The 24,711-nt window shown below is 39.1% G+C and overlaps 1 protein-coding gene across 1 annotated transcript; it reads left to right on the forward strand.

Annotated features, from left to right (window-relative positions):
- The first annotated feature begins 763 nt into the window (after positions 1-763).
- CB4H12orf54 (chromosome B4 C12orf54 homolog) lies at positions 764-24,182 on the forward strand. Its single transcript, XM_078449904.2, has 8 exons — positions 764-784; positions 1,564-1,676; positions 6,946-6,976; positions 7,466-7,504; positions 10,791-10,823; positions 12,835-12,859; positions 14,545-14,593; positions 23,923-24,182. Exons 2-8 carry the CDS (start codon positions 1,621-1,623, stop codon positions 24,047-24,049), a joined length of 360 nt encoding a protein of 119 aa, XP_078306030.1. The 5' UTR covers positions 764-784; positions 1,564-1,620; the 3' UTR covers positions 24,050-24,182.
- The last annotated feature ends 529 nt before the right edge of the window (positions 24,183-24,711 follow it).

Raw genomic sequence — 24,711 nt, forward strand, 5'->3', positions numbered from 1 at the left:
TAAGACACAGAACAGATGAACATAAGGGAAGGGAAGCAAAAATAATATAAAAATAGAGATAAAAAATAGAGAGGGGGACAAAACATAAGAGACTCTTAAATATGGAGAACTAACAGAGGGTTACTGGAGGGGTTGTGGGAGGGAGGATGGGCTAAATGGGTAAGGGGTATTAAGGAATCTACTGCTGAAATCACTGTTGCACTATATGCTCACTAGTTTGGATGTAAATTTTTAAAAAATTTAAATTAAAAAAAGAAAAAAAAAGAAATTGAAAGCCAAATTTTTCAGACCCTGTTTTGCAATTCAAAGTTAAAGGTGGATTCTGCTAAGCTCCTTCCTGCTGTCTCTCAGAAGCACTGGATGTTTTTTTTTTTTTTTTTTAATTTATTTTTGGGACAGAGAGAGACAGAGCATGAACGGGGGAGGGGCAGAGAGAGAGGGAGACACAGAATCGGAAACAGGCTCCAGGCTCCGAGCCATCAGCCCAGAGCCTGACGCGGGGCTCGAACTCACGGACCGCGAGATCGTGACCTGGCTGAAGTCGGACACTTAACCGACTGCGCCACCCAGGCGCCCCAAAAGAAGCACTGGATGTTTAATGCAATGGGTGGAAGGCAATGAAGCAGCCAAAAATCGTAGAAATTAAAATTTTATATTTTCTCATTCTTTCATCATTATCATTTAGATTGAATGGAACCCGGGCTGAGGCAGGGGGCGGGGGAGAGCCAATTGTCTCAGATCTATGATGTCACAGCTGAAGTCACAGAGAGTTGAAAAGGGCAAGGTAGATGGGGAGCAGATGAGATGGGATTGTTGTGAAATGGGGTTCAAAGAGGAGAAATTCTAGGGGGAAAGGGGTGGGACAAAGTATGACTTGGGCAGCGGAGCTGGGTAACTTTCTGGGCATAAATGACCTAGTTCTGACTGGGGTTTGGAGGAGGGGAGGATAAGAGCAGGAAAAGGGGAGGCAACTTTTCAGAGGAGGGTTGAACTCCTGTCTAGGTCACTGCTTTGGCCTTTCAACCCCATGTGTTTTTGACACTATCAACTATGAGGTTTCCCTCTTCCTCCACAAAGCACTTGAAGGCTGGGGCTGCCAGACTTCCAGCCTGCAGTGTTACCCTTAGATGACCATGAAGATTCTGACTGTGGGGTAGAATGGGATAGGGAATTTTCCTATCTTCAGTTCATTACACACTACTTCCTATCCTTGCTTTAAAGTCCATCTTCACCTCAAGGGGACTCTAGCCAGCTTCTTAGCCCCAATCTCAGCCAGCTATTATTTTTTACTCAGGTTCTTTTTTTTTTTTTCACCTACCTTCTTACTGGAACTTTCTGTTCTTACTTACTGAAAAAGACTTACCTGGGGCTACACTTCCTTCCTCTCACCCTTATCTTTCTTTACACCTATGTGCACGTGCACACACACACACTCACACACACACACACGCACATTCAAAACACAAATGCTTCGTGTACTACTGAGACCTCTGTCCTTGTGGGTAAGTGCTTCTCTTCTCACTATACACCTGCCCTCTCCCCCTATCATTTGTGCCTCCCCAGGGCCTAGAGCTATCTCCAACTTCAGCTCCAGAGTCTCTGGTTTCTGTTCAAGGACAAATGGCACAGCATACTTTCCAAGATCAAGAACAAAGGACCTCCATACAGCAGAATAGGTAAATGGGGGTAATGATGATCGTCAAAAGTCTTTAGATTAGATATGCTGCGTGGGAGAAAAACTAGGGTCACCTGTCTACCATCCCCCTTCTGATACACTTACTTCCTGACAGAGGAAGTTGGGGGGGAGGGGGACTTTCATGTATCCTCTCTTCTCCACCTCCTCAATGTTAGAGACATTAGTAGACCTTTGTCATTTCAATTTAGAGGGTTAGCTTCAATCTGAAATCCCTCTAGGAGTTAGTTGAGTATACAACGTAGGGACATTTATCCCAGGGTAAACGTTTGTTAAGAAGTCCTTATGTGATCTACAGTTTAAATCAAGGCCAGCCATCCAAAACCATGCTTCCCTTGGACTAGGGTGGAGAGGAGGGCCAGAATCTGCTGTATGAAACTGAGTATGAGACCCAGGCAATGTTATCCATAAAGTCAGAAGAAAGGAGGCTTGCTATGAACTTATGGGTCAAGAAAGCTTCAGAAAGGAATTAGGACTTGGCTTGAGCTTTTGAAGTATGCAGATGTTTTGACTTAAGAGTTGGTAGGAAGTCAGGAAGAAAGAGAAAGTGTCTTCAAGGTTTCCAAGTTACCTATCTCTAAAGTGCTCAGAATGGTCAACTGGACCTCAAGTCTGAGAGCCAGTGAGGAATTGAGAAGCCTGAAACTTGTAGGAAGATGAAAATCTGTTCCAAGAGTATAAAGTCTCTTGAAGACAGCTGCAGGACTATGAGGAGAAATAGTGAGTAGATATTGGAGTCTCTGCGAGTTCTATATAAGAAAGCATAAAAACCACACCAGAGATGTCTGCTGACAGGTGTTCTGACGGTAGAAGCAAGCAAGACACTGAAAAATAGTGATAACAATATTTAAAATGAACTTTACAGTTACAAAGGCTTTTATATAATCTAACCCCAAACTCAGTAAGGTAAAGATCATTTCTCCTACTTTTTTTACATGCGGAAATAAATTTATACAAAGAGACTTGACAAAAGTCTAAGAACTAGAACACAATGAAGCTGGAATTCAGACAAACTCTTCTTTCTCCAAACTCCAAATTCTTCCTACTGCAGTGTAATTAGGCTTTCAATAACTCAGTATAAAACAAGGAGGACATGGGGTGCCTGGGTGGCTCAGTCGGTTAAGCGGCCGACTTTGGCTCAGGTCATGATCTCGCGGTCTGTGAGTTCGAGCCCCGCGTCAGGCTCTGTGCTGACAGCTCAGAGCCTGGAGCCTGTTTCAGATTCTGTGTCTCCCTCTCTCTGACCCTCCCCCGTTCATGCTCTCTGTCTCAAAAATAAATAAATTAATTAATTAATTAAAAAAACAAGGAGGACATAATATATGCTCTCTTAGAGAAGTCATAACAAAGAATATATTCAAACTGACTGAGTGGGAATTAGCTTTTTTTATTACTATTACTTAGCATGACAGAGCTTCAGTTTGCTGTAAAGTAAAATGCTTCCCCCACACAGCAGCCCTGTTTGAGGATAAAAAATGTGGATCAAAGCACCCACCTCAGTGCCTGGTTCATGGAGGCTCAATCTTCTTCAGCCCCAACTTCCAAGAATAAATTGCTAAAATTCTACCATGACTGCATCTTTTCTCTCTCCTCTTCCTCCCTTGTTGCCCTCCTTTCTCTTTCTCTTTCCCTCTATCTCTCTCTCTTTAGATAGATAGGTAGATAGATAGATGGATATTGTTTATTTTAATTTATTTAGCCATTGTTTATTAAATAATTTAATCAATTTGTGCTTATCCAATGATCATTACATAGCAATAATTATTTACTATTGCCATTTTGTTGTATCCTGAACATATTGTAATTCCATTGCTTCTCTCCTCTTGCTATCTTTGTGATTTGTTGAATCTTTCTTTTAGAACAAAATAAGCTGTTTAGTTAGGATTATATTTTCAAAAATTGCAAATAAAATTGTAACATTTATAACAGGAATATATATGAATACACACACACACATACACAGAGACAAAATGTAATTCATTCAGTGGAGACAAGAATGTTCATTTTTAGAAGAAGTTCATTTTAGCCTAATCAATAAGTATAATGGCAAGTACAATCACCTACAATACATAACAACAACAACAAAAAAACATTTTACTAAACCTGTCAACAAATTCCGTGAAAAATGTTCAATAAAAAGAAGTTGCCTAAAATGACCCATAAGTAAACAAACCTAAAACTAATAGGACTAATATTCACTGTCAAATAACCAAAGGCCCTTTCTGCTTCCATATATTCTGTAAGAACGATGAATTGTGAAAGAAAATCAAAGTTTGGAATTTCAATAAAATGTCATTTAAAAACTTTACAAAAATGGCTCTTATATATTAATAAGAAAATAAACTAGGTGTACAATCCCCATTACTACGTTAACAAAACTAGGAAATGACTGGGAATGAATTGTTGAATTTTTCTAGTGATATACTTTGATTCCTTTCTCTTTATCTTTTGTGTATGTACTAGAGATTTCTTCTTTGTGGTTACAAGGAGGTTTACATAAAACATCTTATATAGTATAAGTCCATTTCAAGCTGATAAATTTGATTGCATACAAAAACTACATTTTACCCCTCCCCTATGTTTTATATTATTGTTGATATTTACATCTTTTTTTTTTAAGATTTTGTTTTAAGTAATCTGTGCATCCCACGTGGGGCTCGAACTCACAACCTGAAGACCAAGAGCCGCATGCTCTACTGACTGAGCCAGCCAGGCACCCCAATACTCACATCTTTTCATAATGTGCATCCATTAACAAATTATTGTATCTAGAGTTATTCTTAATACTCTCGGGTTTTAAGGTTTATATTAGCATTAAAAATGATTTAAGCACCAACATTACAGTATTGAAGTATTCTGAATTAGACTATATACTTACCTTTTCCAGCAAGATTGACACTTTCATGTTTTCATTCTACTGTTTAACATCCTCTCATTTCAATTTGAAGAACTCTCTTTAGCATTTATTTTTTTAAATTTTTGTTTTTACATTTATTTATTTTTGAGAGACAGAGCACAAGTCGGGGAGGGGCAGAGAGAGAAAGAGACACAGAATCCCAAGCAGGCTCTAGGCTCTGAACTGTCAGCACAGAGCCCAACATGGGGTTTGAACCCGCAAACTGTGAAATCATGACCTGAGCCAAAGTCGGATGCTTAACCGACTGAGCCACCCAGGTGCCCCTAGCATTTATTGTACACCAAGTCTAGTGGTGATGAACTTGCTTAGCTTCTGTTTGTCTGGGAAAGTCTTTGTCTCTCATTTATTTCTGAAGGATAGCTTTGCCAGGTAAAGTATTCTTGGTTAGCAGTTTTTTTCTTTTGATACTTTGGTGTGGGATGCCTGGGTGGCTCAATTGGTTAAGCATCTGTCTCTTGATCTCAACTCAGGTTGTGATCTCATGGTTTGTGAGATAGAGCCCCACTTCAGGCTCTGTGCTGACAGTGCAGGGCCTACTTGGGATTCTCTCTCTCCCTCTCTCTCTGCCCCTCCCTTGCTCTCTCTCAAAATAAATAAAGAAACTTAAAAAAAAAATACTTTGGGTATTTCATCCTACTACCTTTGGCCTGCAAGGTGTCTGCCACAAAGTCTGCTAATAGTCTTCTGGAAGTTCCTTTGTATGTGGCAATTCACTTTTTCTTGCTGCTTTCCAAATTCTCTTTGTATTTGACTTTAGACAATTTAATTATAATGTCTCAGTGAAGATCTTTCAATGTTCAGCCTTTCTGAGATTTTTGAGTATCCTGAATCAGGATGTTTATTTCCCTTCCTAAATTTGGGGATTTTTCTGGCATTATTGTTAAATAAGCTTTCTGCCCCCTTTCTCTTTCCGTTCCTTCTCTCAAAATGTCATTGCGTCGTTTGATGGTATCCCATAAGTTACACAAGGTTTCTTCCCTCTTTTGCATTCTTTTTTCTTTTTGTTCCCCTGCTTGAGTCTGCTGTTGAAGTTCTCCATAGAATTCTTCAGTGCAGTCATTGTATTCTTCAGCTCCAGAAAGTGGTTCTTTTTTTTTTTTTTTTTTATGGTTTTTACCTCTTTGTTGAACTTTTCCTTTTGTTTATGTATTGCTTTCCTGATTTCCACTAATTGTCTGTGATCTCTTGTAGCTCACTGAGCTTCTTTAATATGATTATTTTGAATAGTTTTCAGACAATTCCTATGTTTCCATTTCTTTGGTGCCTGCCACTGGAGCTTTGTTCTTTTAGTAACACTCTTCCTTGATTCTTCATGTTCCTTGAGTTCTTCCATTGCTGTCTTGGCATTTGAAGAAGCAGTCCCCACTGCCAATCTTTACTGACTGGTTTCAAGAGTGAAAGACCTTCACCAATAGCCCAGCTAAAAATGGGGGTGGGGGGTGTCTCTCAGGCCTTTTTTATGGATGCACTACCCTTACCTTCTTGTTCCCTCTTGTGGAAGGTTTAGGATTTTGTCTTCTCTTCCCATAAAGCTAGTCTGGGTACTGAGAGCCTCCTATTTATTTTCCCCAGGATGGTGCCCTGGTGCATTCCAAGATTGTATGTCTTCTCTCATTCCTACATTATTGAGCCAGCTGCTGACATCTACATACTGTAAAATGCTTGCACTTGCCATCTGCAAAGGCCTATGTGCACCATCTTGGGGTGTGTGCAGAGTACTGTGGGCATTTGTCAGCCAATTCCAGGGGTAGGGGGACCTGCAGATAAGGAGTCCCATAGAGTTCATGCGTGGTCCTCTTGGTAGAGCCTACAAACCAGCTAGTAGGATCTGCAGCTGGTTTCTGAGATCCATGTGGTGGCCTCTGTGAGTGTCCACTCCTTTTCTTTGTTCCCAGATTCCCTCAAACTATTTAGCTGTGCCAATAACCTCAGTGACCTGGGTGAGGTGAAGCAGAAATTGGCCTCTTATGCAACGTCTCACAAGGCTGGGGAATCAGACTGCTCATTTCACTCTCACTTTTCCCCATGGGAGAAATCACAGGCTAAGAGTGTTTCTTTTGACACTGAGTTATGCTGCCCTTGGGGAAGGGTGACATAGGTAAAGTGAAACTGTTTTTCTTAACCTCTTTAATGCATCTACTTATGGATATTTTGCTCCTGCAAGGTGCTGGAATCTCTCCACTAGACTCCTGGTTTCCCACAGAGGTTTTCCCATTCATGGTGGTTGTCAAAATTGATGTTTCTGTGGTGGGTATGAGGACTGGAATCTCCTTTTCTGCCCTCTTGCTGACATCACCTACCCAGTGCCTCATCAGATTTATATTATTCTTTCCAGAAAATCCACTGATGACATCATGCAACCAAAGGTAGGTAAGACTTCCAAATAGACTGGTTCCTTTCGGGTTTCTCATTCCTGGGGAAAATGGAGAAGGGACTGTAGCTAGGAGACAGGAATGCTGCCTAGTAAGGACCGTATCTTGGAGGACTTGGGCATTATAGTTCAGAGTGCTCTTGACCAGCTGGTGGATCACTGTCTACCAAGACTAGGTAATACCTTCAATGCTACTACTACACTAGATAACTCCAGAGGCTATGTGGATGTTCATAAGGGAAAAATATGAGACTATTTATACCTGTCACCCACCAGATAGATCAAGAGATGACACAGGAGATATGGCCTGAAAATGACTCAGTAGGGCTGAAGGAGACTTTGGGATGTCTGAAAAAATAGGGTGACTTCAAGTGTCCATCTCAATTCCAAAAAAATATCTTGTATTATATCAGTTTCAGGGTGTGTCTTCTGATTCCGGGAGGATTAGGGTAATATTCCCAAGATATGTCTCTTATTTCAACAGGAAATACAGCTAACAATAACTGAAGCCCTCTGGGACCAAGTAAGTACAAAGGGGTCATCTTCGACAGCATTGTGAGAGGCAGGAGAAGGGACAGAAGACTTAAGAAAGGAGCAAACTTCTTTCTTTCCCCTTGAGTAATTACTGATTGATAGTGAAGGATTCCCATGCTCTCTTCCATCTTGTTCTATTACCCATCCAGTCCTAAATCCTCAGAGACTCCTCATGTTTGTGCACTTCAGCACTCTTCTAGAGATCCACCTGTCCATTAGATAATCCCAGCCTTTTAATGACTGCAAAATGAATAATTTAAATCTCATCCACGAGCAAGAACCTTAGGGGAAGTATTGAGAAAGCCATATACTTTAAATCTCGGATGAGAAGAAGGCAAAGTTACCATTTTGTTAGGAAAATTAAAGATCTTAACTCCATTTATGATCCAAAAGAAAGTTATTTTATCTTTGGAGCTACTCAACTTGTCCAATAACTACTTGACTGTGGCCCTTGATTCCTATATCATAAAATGTTTTCTGAAAGATTTGGCCCCTCCAGAATAAGTTAGCTCCAAAATAACTGGAGAGTGTGATGCTAAGTGAAATAAGCCATACAGAGAAAGACAGATACCATATGGTTTCACTCTTATGTGGATCCTGAGAAACGTAACAGAAACCCATGGGGGAGGGGAAGGAAAAAAAAAAAAAAGAGGTTAGAGTGGGAGAGAGCCAAAGCATAAGAGACTCTTAAAAACCGAGAACAAACTGAGGGTTGATGGGGGGTGGGAGGGAGGGCAGGGTGGGTGATGGGTATTGAGGAGGGCACCTTTTGGGATGAGCACTGGGTGTTGTATGGAAACCAATTTGACAGTAAATTTCATATATTAAAAAATAAAAAAAGAAAAAAGAAAAAAATATATAAAAATATATTCAAAGACAAAAAAAAAAAAGTTAGCTCCAAAATAAACGTCTCAAAAAATAAATGAATCAACCTGAAGAATAGAAGTATTTAGTTTTATCCATTTGAATGCCAAATTAAGTCCATTAAAAAAATACTAAGTTTCCTATAATTGCTAGTGAGTTTCAGAGAGTAACATGCCAAGTGATCCCATTGCTTCTAAAGGTCTTGTCTGGAACATGATTGGGGTTTTGTCATTAGCACAGAGGAGGATTATTTTTTCCCATTGGCTATGGCTGGCAGGTCTATATCAAGACATTAAAAGACATTAAAATTAGATTGTCATTCAGATACAATTTCAATATTTGGGATGCGATTCTCCTCTGCATTATTTATAATAGGAAATTGCGTTATTACTAATGCATTTCTAGCTGTTGTGAATTTCTTTAGAGTATTTTAATAAAGATTTTGGAGAAGCACAAATGCCAGATTCATCCTGTGGGATCAGAGGCTGCTAATAAAAATGTTTTAATGCTCCAAACTGTCCTACACATTCCCAAATTTATTGACAGTAGTTTAAACGGGAATAATGGCTAATAGTAGAAAACCATGCTGAAGCTTTCCTGTTCTTTATTAGATTTGAGAGATTCAGACCCGCTTTTTGTTGATGACTTCTAAAGTGTTGAGAAGTAAATGAATAGAAGTCTGTACTTTGGATAGGAACATGAATTGCCATTTTTGTGGTTAGGAAAAGAATGGTCAGGAAAACCATTTAAGTTGATTTAAAGAAATCCAGTCAAAACATGTCTTCCTTTGTTAAATCAAATGTTCTATAATAATGAAATTGTTGAATCCAATTAAGAGTGTGTTTTGGAATTTGACAACTATGAGTTGAAAACAAAAATAGGCCCATTAGGTCACCAATCTGAATTTGTTGCCTTCAGTCTTCTAATGAAGCAATGCGATGAGTGGTTAGTCTCAGAATCTACATTATTAAGTCTTGCTTTCTGAAACTGCTTTACAATAGACATGAATTTAATGAATTTGAAAGTAGCTTCTTTTAATTCTATAAAAACTGATGCCTTTTCCATTTTCACGAAATGTCCTTGGTTTCCCAGCTATATGAAAACAACAAGGTGGCCAATTCTCAAACATGAAAATGCCAGGTTTCACTTTATATTTCAATGGCCTATCAGTGCAGAAGCTAAGTATTCCCACAAGGCAGCCAGAGCAAGCTGTTGTGAATTCAAGAACACAGACGCTATCTGGAGTTTCTCAGGACTTCCCAAAAATATCAACTACTTCAGCTTCCAAATCTTGACATTCTAGTTGCATATACATTTAAACTGTTAGATAGAGATGGGAATTAGAGGACAATTGATCACTTTGAACTTATATGTTTCCCATACTGAGCCAAGCAGGAAAAGACAATTAAATTAATGACTCTGGATTTTTTATCAAAAAATGAGAAGTCTCGCTAGACTCTCCTGCAAGCTCCCAATGAACAATATTATATGAAATGAGTAATGTGATCAACTTTTTTATTCTCTGTGATTTACAATGACTCTTCCTGTAAGTTTTACAGAAGAAAGTAATCTTCTTAATTTAAAATGGATAGAATAACTAATGTTCTTATAATTATTGTATTAGAAGAGTGAGTTGCTTATGAAAGCCTCAGAAAACCATCCTGTTGAGAACCAATACATAATTGGATACCTATGACATAAAAAAGGATATGATAAAACAAAGAGTGAACAAAGGTAGTAAGCTGGTAACTGGCATAGTCTACCCCGCTGACCATCCAGCTTCCATATGCACCTGCACACACCTGTTGAAACTCCTGAATTTCAACAAAAACAACTCTATATTTCTACCAAACAAGACATAACTATCTATCTCAAAGTCTTCATCCTTCTCCCAAAATGATGCAACTCAGATTTCTAACAGTCATTCTATCCATCCATGGCTAGGTGTGAGGGTAGGTACATAGTCAGTTTTACAAGAACTGCCAAAGCTTTTTCCAAAGCGAATATACAATTCTACACTCCTTCCAACAATGTAGGAGAGTTCTGACTGCTCTGTATCCTCACCAATATTTGGTGTTGTCCTCCAATACAAATATGTGTTGACTTTAATAGCTATGCTTAGCTTCAGAACAAGGACCAATTAAACAAAGTATAATAGGTTTCACTTATATTCCTCTCACAACTCAGCCCTCTTTAAATAACTTCCTGCATTTCACCCATTTACCATATGGAGAAATGGTGGCCCAGATATATGTAGAGAAGTCAATGGGATCTATTGCTAAAGCTAGGAGGCCATGGTCTCTTGGCATTCACACCCTACAGCCTAATAGCTGGAAGATTCTATATATATAATCCCTTTGTAATAAAGTCTATAACATTAATTTTTTCACAAGTTTTGTGTCTTCTTTCAGGTACTAATGGCTTTTAGGGATATACAAAAAGAGGTGAGATTAAATTTCAATTTTCTAAATTCCCTGGCCACGTCACTTTTCCCTTGCTCCCATGTTTTCCATACCCTACTGTGATGTTGACTCTGATCAAAGTTTAAGTTTCAGTCCTTTATCTAGTGAATTCTCCCTTTAAAGAGCAGCACTGGCTTGTCAATTCAGGAAGCTAAGGGAAGAAGATGCCTAACAATCCCCTCGTGGAAATATGACAATAGAGAAAATTGTATCTACCAGAACTTCTCTGAGCAAGAATACTCTGTGTAATTATATGAAACACTGATAAGTGACTGAGTTAGGAAGAGTCCCCAAGTGATGTGGTAAATTCCTTATTAGACAAGTATGTCTATTCACTGTAGGGAAGTGCAAATTAGAGGTCAGAGCTAAATGTCTCTGCTAAACAGAAACATTCCTCCTCCTCTGCTCTTCCTCCACATAGATTTCAGTCTTTTTCTATACAAATACTGATCAAACATTTTAAAAATATACTCAAACATGCACTGTCCCCAGCTTGCTCAAGGTGGTGATATATCTGGGTCCTACCAAGCCTGCTGTCCCGCCTTTTTTTTTCTGTCTGTTACAGTGGACAACAATAGGCACTGTCTACACAATTACCTATCAGTAGACTATTTACATAGGTAAACACATAACTTAGGACAGGTACTAATATTATAAAACCAAAGCAAATGGGAAACTTCTACACAGATTCTTAACTTTTGTTCCTCTGAATAAAGACACAGTTTCATTAAAATTAGCATCTAAGTATAATATGAGCTTCCAGGGGTCTCAGAAACAGTAGCTCTCTTTCTAGTTGGCAAGAAGTCATGTATAAATTGATTGAGAAAGCACTGAAAATAAACCTCTTCTAAATCACTATCTTCGCCTTAGAACTGAGCCCCTTCTACGGTCCCAGGAAGCTATGTCATTGTATCCTGCTGCTATGTCCAGGACTTACTCTAGGGAAAATTAGAGCAGTCTTTGCCTCCACCTGGCTGCAAGTAAAAGGCAGCACCAGGTAGAGATAAGAAACTTGATATTTTCACCCAAGTTTTGCCTTAGGGTCAGGGTGCCTCTACCCTCCCCAGAACTTTAGTCCCCTTAGGCCTGAGTCTCCTCCAGATAACACTTGAATTAGTAAGAGGAGAAGCCTATCTATAAGTGAGACTTGTGTGTGTTGATTTCCATCCTCAAAAGGCTTATATATTAAGTTAAAAGTCCCCTCTGATGTCCTCTATGCTGAAGCTCTCTTCTAGCGCTTCTTCATGGGATCCACCAGATAAATCCCTGTCTTCATAAATTCCCCCAGGCTGATACAGGCAAACATACTCCTTACTTACAGACTTATTAAGAAAAATTTGTATACTTAAATACTGAGAGAAGAATGTCAAACAAAAGATAGCAGAGAGGTAGAATTAGAATGTACTTTCTTTTTGATTAGGCAAACCTTAGGTTCTAAACGATGCTTAGAGCATCGTTAGGTAGAAAGATGATCTACCAGGCCCCTGTTTGCTCAGGGGTCCCAAAGTGTATCAGCAGCAGCTGTTCACTCTAGGGTGGGTAAAAAGGATTTTTTTTTAAGGTCCTTCATAGATATTTAATAGTTCTCCTCAGAGAACCACTGGAGATGCAGAGAGGAGGGGAAAAGGGGGCCAGAAAAGGGAGAGCAAAAAAAACATAAAAAAGTAAAAGAGAGTAATGAATTGTATGTCTCCCACCCCTAAAGAGGCCACATCTTGTCCTATTTATTTATTCATCATTCAACAAACATTTATTGAGCATATGCTGTATGCAGGGCATTATGTTAAGTGGTTTGGCGTGAGGGATATAAAAACAACACAAAATTCTGCTTTCAGGAAACTCAGAATTTAATTCCAATCCCTAAAAGCCCCTATTTTCCACATAGACATTCCTACAGTTGACCAAGTAAGTGTACAGCTGGTACACTGAAGTTTCAGAGGAGATGGATGGCCTCTAAGTCTCTGACTCTCTCTGAATTCTCATTATCTTTCAGCTGCAGGAAGATGCTCGGATTCGAGGTAAAAAAGCAGTATTTCAAGGTTTGGATAAGCCAAGAGTGGTGGGAGGGAACAAGAGGGAGTTCAACCCAAAGTCTCATCTTTCCTTTGGGTAAGAGCTGGAGTCGAGATCCTCCTTTCTTTTCCCCCTTCAGCCAAGTGAACATGGACTTTCCTTGAACTTGCAGGAGCACTGCTAGTCTCTCCTCTGTCCAGCCCAATTACCGAGATGGGCACAGAGGGATCCTTTTCTCCCGTGGGATGACTGCTGAGGACCTGAGGATACTCTCAACCCTCAGTGAGACCTACCTCTTTTCAGCAGAGGAGGGGCAGCAAGCATAGAAGTCTGCTGTATGGGCTTACTAGGGCTGGCATAGGGCTTAAATAGTGGGGACATCAGAACAGAATGCTTATTCATGGTGGTCAAATTTTAGTTCTAAACTACAGTCCTATGCCCAGAAGAAAATTTTAGTGTTACAGGAAAATATTCAAAACACCCAGAAGCCTAGAATTATAGCATAAAAGCCATATCTGGAGTTCCATCCTTCACCCATCCAAGAAGAAATTTATAAATCAGGGCTTTTCAAACTTTTGCATGTATACAAATCACCTGTATACCTTGTTAAAAAGCAGATTCTTATTCAGTAGGTCTAACGTGGGCTTGAGATTCTGTATTTCTAAGAGAGTACCACATGATGCCAAAACTGCTGACTCGTGAACCAGACTTTGAGTATCAAGGATATAAATAACTGGGCCCAGTGAAATATCCTCCAACGTCAGAATGAAGTAAGATTTATTTCAGGGGTTTACAAGTCCCATCACTTCAAATATGGGTGGAGTAATCACAGGGAGGAGCAAATCAAAAGGAGATTCTGACTAGCCTAGGGGACTTTCTGAAAATTAAAACTACTCTATGCTTTTCTAGACCCTCCCCAAAACAGAGCTCATTAACAGTCCGAAACTTCTTGAGAATCTTTAAATATAACAAGTCCAGAAAGAATTGCTCTGATCTTTCCCCAAGCCTGGTCAATCACCTCCATTCCAGAATGATAAGGAAATAGGGCCAGGCAGAATCCATCATGAGATATAGAGGAAAGTTCTTGGCTGCCAATTCCCTAAGGGTCAACAGGTCAAAAGTGCCAAGTTTACCTCAGCTTAAAGGATACTCTCCTTTATCCAAGAAAGGCTGATTTTCAAAGAGGTCACTGCAGGACTCTGGGAATACCCACCTGATGACCTAGGATGTAACTGCTGCTGTTGTTAGTTTTCCTAAAAGGTGAGGGAGAGCAGGAGGGGGTGGGGGTAGGGAGGAGAGACTCAGAATAGGATGAGGAGAATTAAAGTCTCATTGTATCCATTTTCCATACAAAAAAAAGTAGATAAGAAGTGAGAAATCAAGGACCTGCTCTAGTGGCAGTGCCCAGGGACTGAGACATTTGGCTAATTCCTAACGCCCAGCACTGCTTAAACACAGAATCATGGTGGCCATGATTTGCTCTGCTTTGCAAATGACCATATGTCTGGTGCAAGCAACCAGGATGGCTGGTGCCATAATCTGCATCTGCCTCTCTTTAGTTTCCCCATAAGTTCCAACCTCTCCTTCTTTGGCTATACTCCAAACTAAGGATGTGAGCAGGGCTCAGGGCCCTTAGGGAGACATTTCTAGATCCTTATAACAAAATGACTCCTTTGTGTGTCCACCTCAGGGATGAGCAACTGCTCCATGATACCCAGGTCATTTGCATTTGGGACTGGGTAAGTAGCCCTCTTTTGATAATCCCCAATGGAAATGGTATCCACCCAGATATGGGTATAATGGCTAGGAATATAGCTGGCTCTGAGCCTTGAACTTTCAGATGCCTGTATTTCCAATATACATCTCTTCTAAGGGGGGAGGAAGTGGCCCCCCACCACTCAACTAATGGTTAACTACAGAACCAGGGGTTCTTCCTCCATCCTCATCCCCATCAGAAATCCCTGTAATCTCAGGATCAGTCCTGGACCTCACCATAATAGAAACGGGGAGATTCTCATCATTCAATTGAGGGAGTAAGGGAACATCAAAAGAATGTCAGATAAGAAAATAGAGTCATGAGAAAAGAATAAAAAATTATGGAGGTACAAGAAAGACTTAGAAGAAGAAAATTAAATTAATAAAAGTTTGAAAGTCCAATGCCCTAACATGGGGAGATGTCAATTTCTTTTCCAAAAGAAAAATACCAGGATTGCTCAGCTGGGAAGACGGCAGGGTAGGAGGACTCTAAGCTCACCTCATCCTATGGATACAAATAGATAACACTCACGTTAGTATAAATAACCAGAAAATGATCCAAAGCCTAACAGAACAAACTCCACAACTAAAGGTAGAGAAGAGGCCACATCAGGGCATGCAGGAAGGGTAAAACATGGTTTGAGAGTGAAACAGACCATGGCTATCCAGGTAGGGAGAGAGCTGGTAGTGCAGAGAAGGGCAAAAACCAGACTTTCACACCAGAGAGCCTAAGAATGGGGAGGACAAATCCCCATAACATTTGCCTTTGAAAGCAAGAGGAGCTGAATTTCATGAGTTCTTACAACCAGCAGGACTTAAAGCCTGGAATTTTAAAAATCAGCCAACTCAGGTCTGGCACAGCCCAGAGGGCATTAGGAAGCTGAGTCCCTAAAAAGATAGTACAGCAAACAACCTGTGCAGATACAGCATAGAACCAGCAGTGTGAAAAATGCCAGGGCAGAAGAGAGAGAGTGATTTACTCATCTCAGAGCATGGCCTGGAGAGACAGAGAAAACAGAGAGACCCCTCCAGAAGCAAAAGAGCTGGCAGGCACCATTTCCCTCCTCAATACAACAGCATAAACAACGGCCACCTGTAGGAACCAGCATGGGTCAATACTCATTACCTAATTTGTTTGCACCAAGTCTCCCACCTACTTCACTTCAGCAGATCCACTCTTCCCAGTCCCACTCCCATTGGTCCCGTAGCTCCAGGCCTCCTTCCCCAGAAGAACAGCACAGAATATCTCCCAACCTACACATTTTGAGGGACCTCAGTTCCATCGACAAGGCAGATCTCATTTCACAAGCATTTCACCACACATGTTAAAACGCACCCCACCCCCCACCACCCTGCTGGGGACCAAACATTGCCCACAGTAGGCAAAGAGAGCCTCTGCAGACAACTGGACTGAAGTAAAAAGAGGCCAAGACTTAACAGCAGAGCAAATGCAACACACATAGGAGACATTCCCTGAAATTCCAGGCCCTGAGGAACAGGGGACACTGCACTGCAGAGTTCTACAGGACCTCTTCTTCATACAGCTACTATTAAGAGCAAGAGGTAGCTGACTTCTCTAACACACAGTAACAGGCACAGAGAGTTAGACAAAAGGAAGAGACAGAGAAACATGTCCCACATGAATGAACAGGACCAAACCACAGCAAAAGACTTAGGGGAAACAGATATAAGTAATATGACTGATAGAGAATTTAAAGTAATGATCATGAATATACTCACTGGACTTGAGAAAAAAGTACACAACATCAGTGAGACCCTTAACACAGAGATAAAAAAAAAAAGAACCAATCAGAGATCCAGAACATAATAAATGAAATTAAAAATACACTTGAGAGAATAAATAGCATACTAGATGAAGAAGAGGAACAAATTAATGACCTGGAAGACAGAGCAATGGAAAGTAACCTAGTTGAGCATAGCAGAAGAAAGTTATGCAAAATGAGAATAGTCTCAGAGAACTCAGAGACTCCATCAAGCATAATAACATTTAGATTAGAGGGATCTCAGAAAAAGGGCAGAAAAATTTTTTTAAAATAACAGGTGAAAAGCAAAAATGAATTACTGGGACCTTATGAAGATAAAAAGCTTCTGCACAGCAAAGGAAACAACCAACAAAACTAAAAGGCAACCAACGGAATGGGAAAAGATATTTGCAAATGACATATCAGACAAAGGGCTAGTATCCAAAATCTATAAAGAGCTCACCAAACTCCACACCCGAAAAACAAATAATCCAGTGAAGAAATAGGAAGAAAACATGAATAGACACTTCTCTAAAGAAGACATCCGGATGGCCAACAGGCATATGAAAAGACGCTCAACGTCACTCCTCATCAGGGAAATACAAATCAAAACCACACTCAGATATCACCTCACGCCAGTCAGAGTGGCCAAAATGAACAAATCAGGAGACTATAGACGCTGGCGAGGATGTGGAGAAACGGGAACCCTCTTGCACTGTTGGTGGGAATGCAAATTGGTGCAGCCACTCTGGAAAGCAGTGTGGAGGTTCCTCAGAAAATTAAAAATAGACCTACCCTATGACCCAGCAATAGCACTGCTAGGAATTTACCCAAGGGATACAGGAGTACTGATGCATAGGGGCACTTGTACCCCAATGTTTATAGCAGCACTCTCAACAATAGCCAAATTATGGAAAGAGCCTAAATGTCCATCCACTGATGAATGGATAAAGAAATTGTGGTTTATATACACAATGGAGTACTACGTGGCAATGAGAAAGAACGAAATATGGCACTTTGTAGCAACATGGATGGAACTGGAGAGTGTGGTGCTAAGTGAAATAAGCCATACAATGAGAAAGACAGATACCATATGTTTTCACTCTTATGTGGATCCTGAGAAACTTAACAGAAACCCATGGGGGAGGGGAAGGAAAAAAAAAAAAAAAAAAAAAAGAGGTTAGAGTGGGAGAGAGCCAAAGCATAAGAGACTCTTAAAAACTGAGAACAAACTGAGGGTTGATGGGGGGTGGGAGGGAGGGAAGGGTGGGTGATGGGTATTGAGGAGGGCACCTTTTGGGATGAGCACTGGGTGTTGTATGGAAACCAATTTGACAATAAATTTCATAAAAAGATAAATATAAATAAATAAATAAATAAATAAATAAACAAATAAAATAACAGGTGAAAATTTCCCTAACCTGGAGAAGGAAACAGATATCCAGATCCAGGAAACACAGAGATCCCCCAAAATATTCAATCCAAAGAGGTCCACACCCAAACAAATAGTAATTAAATGATAAAAGGTAGTTATAAAGAAAAAAATATAAGCAACAAGACAAAAGAAGACAGTTACATATAAGGAAAACCCCATAAGGCTATAAGCAGATTTTTCAGCAGATACCTTGTAAGTCAGAAGGGAGTGGTATGATCTATTCAAAGTGCTGGAAGGGAAAAATTTGCAGCCAAGAATAGTCTATCCAGCAAGGCTATCATTCAGAATAGAAAGAGAGATAAAGAGTTTCTCAGACAAACAAAAACTAAAGGAGTTCATGACCACTAAACCAGCCCTATGATAAATATTAAAGGGGGCTCTTTGAGTGGAAAAGGAAGACCATAAGTGAGAGTATGAAAAGTAAAAAACACAAAAGCAGTGAAATATGTATTTCTGTAAAAATCAGTCAAGGGATTCATTAAAAAAAAAAAAAAAAAAGAATGTAAAACATGACATATACCTAAAACATGGCAGTGGGGAAGAGTTAGAAAGATTTCAAACTTAAGCAAGAATCAGTTTAATATAGACTGCTATATGCAGAAGATGTTATATACAAACCTACTGGTAACCACAAATCAAAAACCAGTAATAGGTAAGCAAAGAATAAAGAGAAAGGAATCTAAGTATATCACTAAAGAAAGTCAACAAACCATGAAAAAAGCAAGAGAAGGAGGATCAGAGTAAATCTATAGAAACAACCAAAAAACAAGTAACAAAATGGCCACAAGTACATATCTTCAATAATTACATTGAATGTAAATAGACTAAAGGCTCCAATCAAAAGACATATAGTGACAGAGTAGATAAAAAAAAAAAAGACCCATCTATATGCTACCTACAAGAGACTCATTTCAGACCAAAAGACACCTGCAGATTGAAAATCATTTATTATACAAATGGAAGTGAAAAGAAAGCTTGGGTAGAAATACTTATACTGGAAAAACCAGATTTTAAAACAAAAACTGTAATATGAGACAAAGAAAGACACTATATAATAAAAAGGGGAGAATCTAACAAGAAGATACAACAATTATAATATTTATGCACCCCACATGAAAGCACCCAAATACATAAAACAGTTAATAACAAACATAAAGGGAAATAATCAATAGTAATACAATAATAATAGGGGACTTTAACACCCCACTTACACTGATGGACAGATCATCCAAACAGAACAGCAACAAAAAAAACAGTGGCCTTGAACGACACACTGGACCAGATAAATTTAACAGACACATTGAGAACATTTCTTCTGAAAACAGCAGAATATGCATTCTTTTCAAGTTCATACAGAACATTCTCCAGAACACATCACATATTAGGCCACAAAACAAGTCTCAACAAATTCAAAATGATCAAAGTCATACCATGCATCTTTTCTGATCACAATGCTAAGAAACTAGAAATAAACCACAAGAAAAAATCTGGAAGGACTACAAAAACATGTACATTAAACAACATGCTACTAAATAATGAATGAGTTAACCAAGAAATCAAGAATAAATGCAAAAGTAAATAGAAACAAATGAAAATGAAGACACAACAGTCCAAAACCTCTGGGATGCAGCAGAAGTGGTTCAAAAGAGGGAAGTTTACAGCAGTACAGGTCTACCTCAAGAAGCAAGAAAAATCACAAATAAACAACCTAACCTTACACCTAAAGGAGCTAGAACAGGAACAACAAAACCTAGAAACAGCAGAAGGAAAGAAATAATAAAGATCAGAGGAGAAATAAATGAAATAGAAACTAAAAAAAAAAAAAAAAAAAATACAACAGATCAATGAAACCCAAGAGCTCATTCTTGGAAAAGATCAACAAAATGGATAAACTTCTAACCAGACTCATCAAAAAAAGAGAGAGGACCCAAGTAAACAAAATCACTAATGAAAGAGGAGAAATAACAGCCAACACCACAGAAATACAAAAATTATAACATAATATTATGAAAACCTATATGCCAAGAAATTGGACAACTTAGAAGAAATGGATAAATTCCTAGAAACACATAATGTACCAAAACTAAAGCAGGAAGAAATGCAAAATTTGAACAAATTACCAGCAATGAAATTGAATCAGTAATCAAAAAACTCCCAAAAAAACAAAATTCCAGGAACAGATGGCTTCATGGGTGAATTCTACCAACCATTTAAAGAAGATGTAATACCTATTCTCGAACTATTCCAAAAAAAAAAGAAGACAAAGGAAAACTTCCAAATTCATTCCAAGAAGTCTATTATCACCCTAATACCAAAATCAGATAAAGACACCATGAAAAAAGAAAAATACATGCAAACATCTCTCACAAATATAGATGTAAAAATCCTCAAATTATTAGCAAACTGAATCCAAAACTATATTTTAAAAAATCACACACCATGATCAAGTGGGATTTATTCCCAACATGCAAGGTTGTTTCAATATTCACAAAACCACCAACATGATATGTCACATCATTAAGAAAGGATAAAAATCATATGATTTGACAGATGCAGAAAAAGCAGGTCACAAAGGATAACATCCATTCATGATAAAAAACCCTCAGCAAAACAGGTCTAGAGGGAACATACCTCAACATAATAAAGGCCTCATATGAAAAACCTTCAGGAATATCAACCTAATGGTGATAAAACTGAGAGCTTTTCCCTTAAGGTCTAGAACAAGATAAAAATATCCACTCTTACCACTGATATTCAACATAATATCAGAAGTCCTAGCCACAGCAATTAGACAACATAAAGAAATAAAAGGCATCCAAATTGGTAAGGAAGAAGTAAAGTTCTCATTATTTGTAGATGACATGATACTATACAGAAAGAACCCTAAAGACTCCACCAAAAAAACTAGAATTGATAGCTCAGTAAAGTCGCAGGACATAAAATCAATGTACAGAAATCTGTTGCATTCCTATATACTCATAATGAAGCAGCAGAAAGAGAAATTAAGAAAATCCCATTTACAATGGCACCAAAAATATCTAGGAATAAACTTAACCAAAGAGGCAAAAGACTTGTACTCTGAAAACTATAAAACACTGATGAAAGAAATTCAAAATGACACAAAGTGGAAAGATATTCCATGCTAATGTATTGGAAGAATGAATATTATTAAAATGTCTATACTACCCCAAGCAATCTACACATTTAATGCAATGCCTATCAAAATGCCAACAGCATTTTTCACAGAAATAGAACAATCCTAAAATGTGTATGGAACCACAAAAGACTCCAACTAGCCAAAGCAATCTGGAAAAAGAAAAGCTGGAAGCATCACAATTCCAGACTTTTAAGTTATATTACAAAGATGCAGTAATCAAAATAGCATGGTACTGACACAAAAATAGACACATATCAATAAAAGAGAATAGAAGCCCCAGAAATAAACCCGCAATTATACGGGCAATTAATCTTCAACAAAGGAGGAATGAATATACATGGGAAAAAAATCTCTTCAACAAATGGTGTTAGGAAAACTGGACAGCTACAATGCAAAAGAATGAAACTGGACCACTTTCTTTCACCCTACACAAAAATAAACTCAAAATGAATTAAAGACCTAAATATGAGACTTGAAACCATAAAAATCCTTGAAGAGAGCAAAGGCAGTAACTTCTCTGACATTGGGCATAGCAACAGTTTTCTAGATATGTCTCCTAAGACAAGAGAAATAAAAGCAAAAATAAATTATTGGGACTACATCAAAATAAAAAGTTTCTGCAGTGAAGGAAATAATAAAACTAAAAGGCAAGCTATGGAATGGAGAAGATATTTGTAAATGATATATCCAATAAAGGATTAGTATCTAAAATATATAAAGAACTTACACAACTCAACACCAAAAAACAAATAATCCAATTTAAAAATGGGCAGGGGCACCTGGGTGTCTCAGTTAAGCAGCTGACTTCAGCTCAAGTCATGTTCTCGTGGTTCGTGGGTTTAAGCCCCTTGTCGGCTCTGTGCTGACAGCTCGGAGCTTGGAGCCTGCTTCGGATTCTGTGTCTCCCTCTCTCTCTCTCACACTCTCTCTCAGTCTCTCAAGAATAAATAAATGTTAAAAAAATTTTTTTAAATGGGCAGAAGACATGAACAGACATTTCTCCAAAGAAGACATACAGATGGGCATACAGACATATGAAAAGACGCTCAACCTCACTCATCATCAGGGAAATGTCAATCAAAACCACAATGAGGGGTGCCTGGGTGACTCAGTCTGTTAAGCGGCTGACTTCAGCTCAGGTCATGATCTAGCAGTTCACGAGTTCAAGCCTCTCATCAGGCTCTATGGTGATAGCTCAGGAGCCTGCTTCAGATTCTGTTTCTCCCTCTCTCTCTACCCCTCCCCCACTCACACTCTGTCTCTCTCTTTCTCTTAAAAACAATTTTTTTTCTTTAATTTTTTTAAAAACTACAATAAGATATCACCTCACACCCGTCAGAATGGCTAAAATCAACAACACAAGAAACCACAGGCAAGGATGTGGAGAAAAGGGAACCCTCTTGCACTATTGGTGGGAATGAAAACTGGTACAGCCACTGTGGAAAACAGTATGGAATTTCCTCAAAAAGTTAGAAATATAAGTCCCACGTGGTCCAGTGATAACACTACTGGGTATTTACCTAAAAAAACAGAAAAATACTAATTCAAAGGTTACATGCATCCCTATGTTTATTGCAACATTATTTACAATAGCCTAACTATAGCAGCAGTCCAAGTGTCCACTGACGAATGAATAAAGAAGAGATGGTGTATATATATAGTGGAATATTATTCAGCTATAAAAAAGAATGAAATCTTGCCATTTGCAACACCATGGATGGAGCTAGAAAGTATAATGTTAAGTGAAATAACTCAGAGAAAGACAAATACCATATGATTTCACTCCTGTGTACAATTTAGGAAACAAAACAAACAAGCAAAGGAAAGAAAAAGACAAACCAAGAATCAGACTCTTAGCTATAGAGAACATACTGATGGTTACCAGAGGGGCAGTGGGGGGGGGGGGGTGGAAATGGGTGAAACAGGTGATGGGGATTAAAGACTACACTTATCTTGATTAAAAAAAAAAAAAACAGAAAAGAACATGTTGGCTCAGTTCATTAAGCATCCAACTTTGGCTCACGTCATGGTCTCGTGGTTTGTGAGTTCAAGCCCCTCATCGGGCTCTGTGTCGATTACTCAGAGCCTGGAGCCTATTTCAGATTCTGTATCTCCCTCTCTCTGCCCCTCCACCCCCAAATAAATAAACATTTAAAAAAAAAACATTAAAAATAAATTAAAATAAATTTTTTAAAAAACGGAAAAGAACAAAAAAAGACTAGGGAAAAAAAGATCAGACTACAACACCAGAGATTTAATTTAGACATTAGGAATAACTTTCCAATAATGACAACTAAGAAACAAGAGGACTGGGTGGTCAAGAAAGATGACAACATCATGTTCTGCAGAGGACTTAAGAGATTCTTTTTTAAAAGTCAGTTTGATATATTTCAGATACAGTCCTTCCTGAACCAGGAAATGAAGGCGAACTCCCTGACCCTGTTTGAACCAAATTTGATCCTTTCTCAGACAGCTGGCTCTAGTGAAATAAAAACCATAAGAGACAGATCATTATACTTTAAATTGATCAGTGCTAAAACCATGAAAGGAATAACTGACCGGTAATCTCATCTTTATATACACTTTAAGTGTAATTACTGTAAACCTTTATAACGAGAAGCACTTTTGTTTGGTAAAAACCATACTGGACCTATGATTTTACTTAATTTTAATATTCCTCTGAGGCAAGCATGAGGAACTATCCTGACTTTCCTGATGAGGACACAAGCTCTCATAAGCTATGACACTACATCTCCTAAGACCTAGCAAGGGCTATTCCCTGTGGGCCACATGATCACCAGAGAATTGCAACTCCCAGAGCTAGTGATTCCCATTCCTGGTGGAATGTGATGAGAAAATCCTTCAGGACAGTGAAAGCCAGGACAGGGGGGAGGGGTGGATGAGATCACTCTCTGCCATATATTCACAATCACAACCTTGTCTTATTGGGTACAAAAGCATCAGGCCTCCAGATTCTGGGATGACCCTAAATTTGGGAAGCACTGGAGAACAGCCATCAAGGGCGCAGGCCCACAACCTAAGAAGACAGTTCTCTGATCAATCAGCTTGCTACCCTGGACCCTAAACCTACAATCAAGAAAAGAAGGTCTCTCTTCTGCTTCTGCCAGGTTTCACCCACATGGCCTTTCCCCTGAGGTCTCCCCTGCCCATCCTTCTATAGTCAAGAAACCACACCTCATGGGTCCTCACTCGAACATGAGAGAACAGTGCCAAACCAAGCAGGTATGCTCCAACCCAAGGGACAAGGAGTTGGGGTGCCTGGGTGGCTCAGTTGGCTAAGTGTCCAACTTTGGCTCAGGTCATGATCTCACAGTTCGTGAGTCCAAGCCCCGTATCAAGCTCTGTGCTGACAGCTCAGAGCCTGGAGCCTGCTTCAGATTCTGCGTCTCCCTCTCTTCCATTTCCCCACTCACTCCTCTCTCTCTCTCTCTCTCTCAAAAATAAACATTTAAAAAAATTAAAAAATAAAAGGGACAAGGAGTAAGAGAATGGAAGCCTGAGGGCAGGGCCAAGCCATGACTTCTTGGTCTCTTTGAACAATACAAAGAGCCAAAGTACGTCAGGTGTGGATGGTTCCATATAGAGAAAATCATGGAGAAACAAGTATAGGATAAAGAGATAGAAAGGTAGGAGAGCTTAAACACAAACTAAGAAATGTGAGGCCCATTATTCCTTTCTGGAAAGTGCTCCAGAAACTTGCATTACCGTGAGGGCTTAATTCAGACT

The sequence above is a fragment of the Panthera onca genome, chromosome B4 (assembly GCF_046562875.1).
Source record: "Panthera onca isolate mPanOnc1 chromosome B4, mPanOnc1 haplotype 2, whole genome shotgun sequence".
NCBI lineage: Eukaryota > Metazoa > Chordata > Mammalia > Carnivora > Felidae > Panthera > Panthera onca.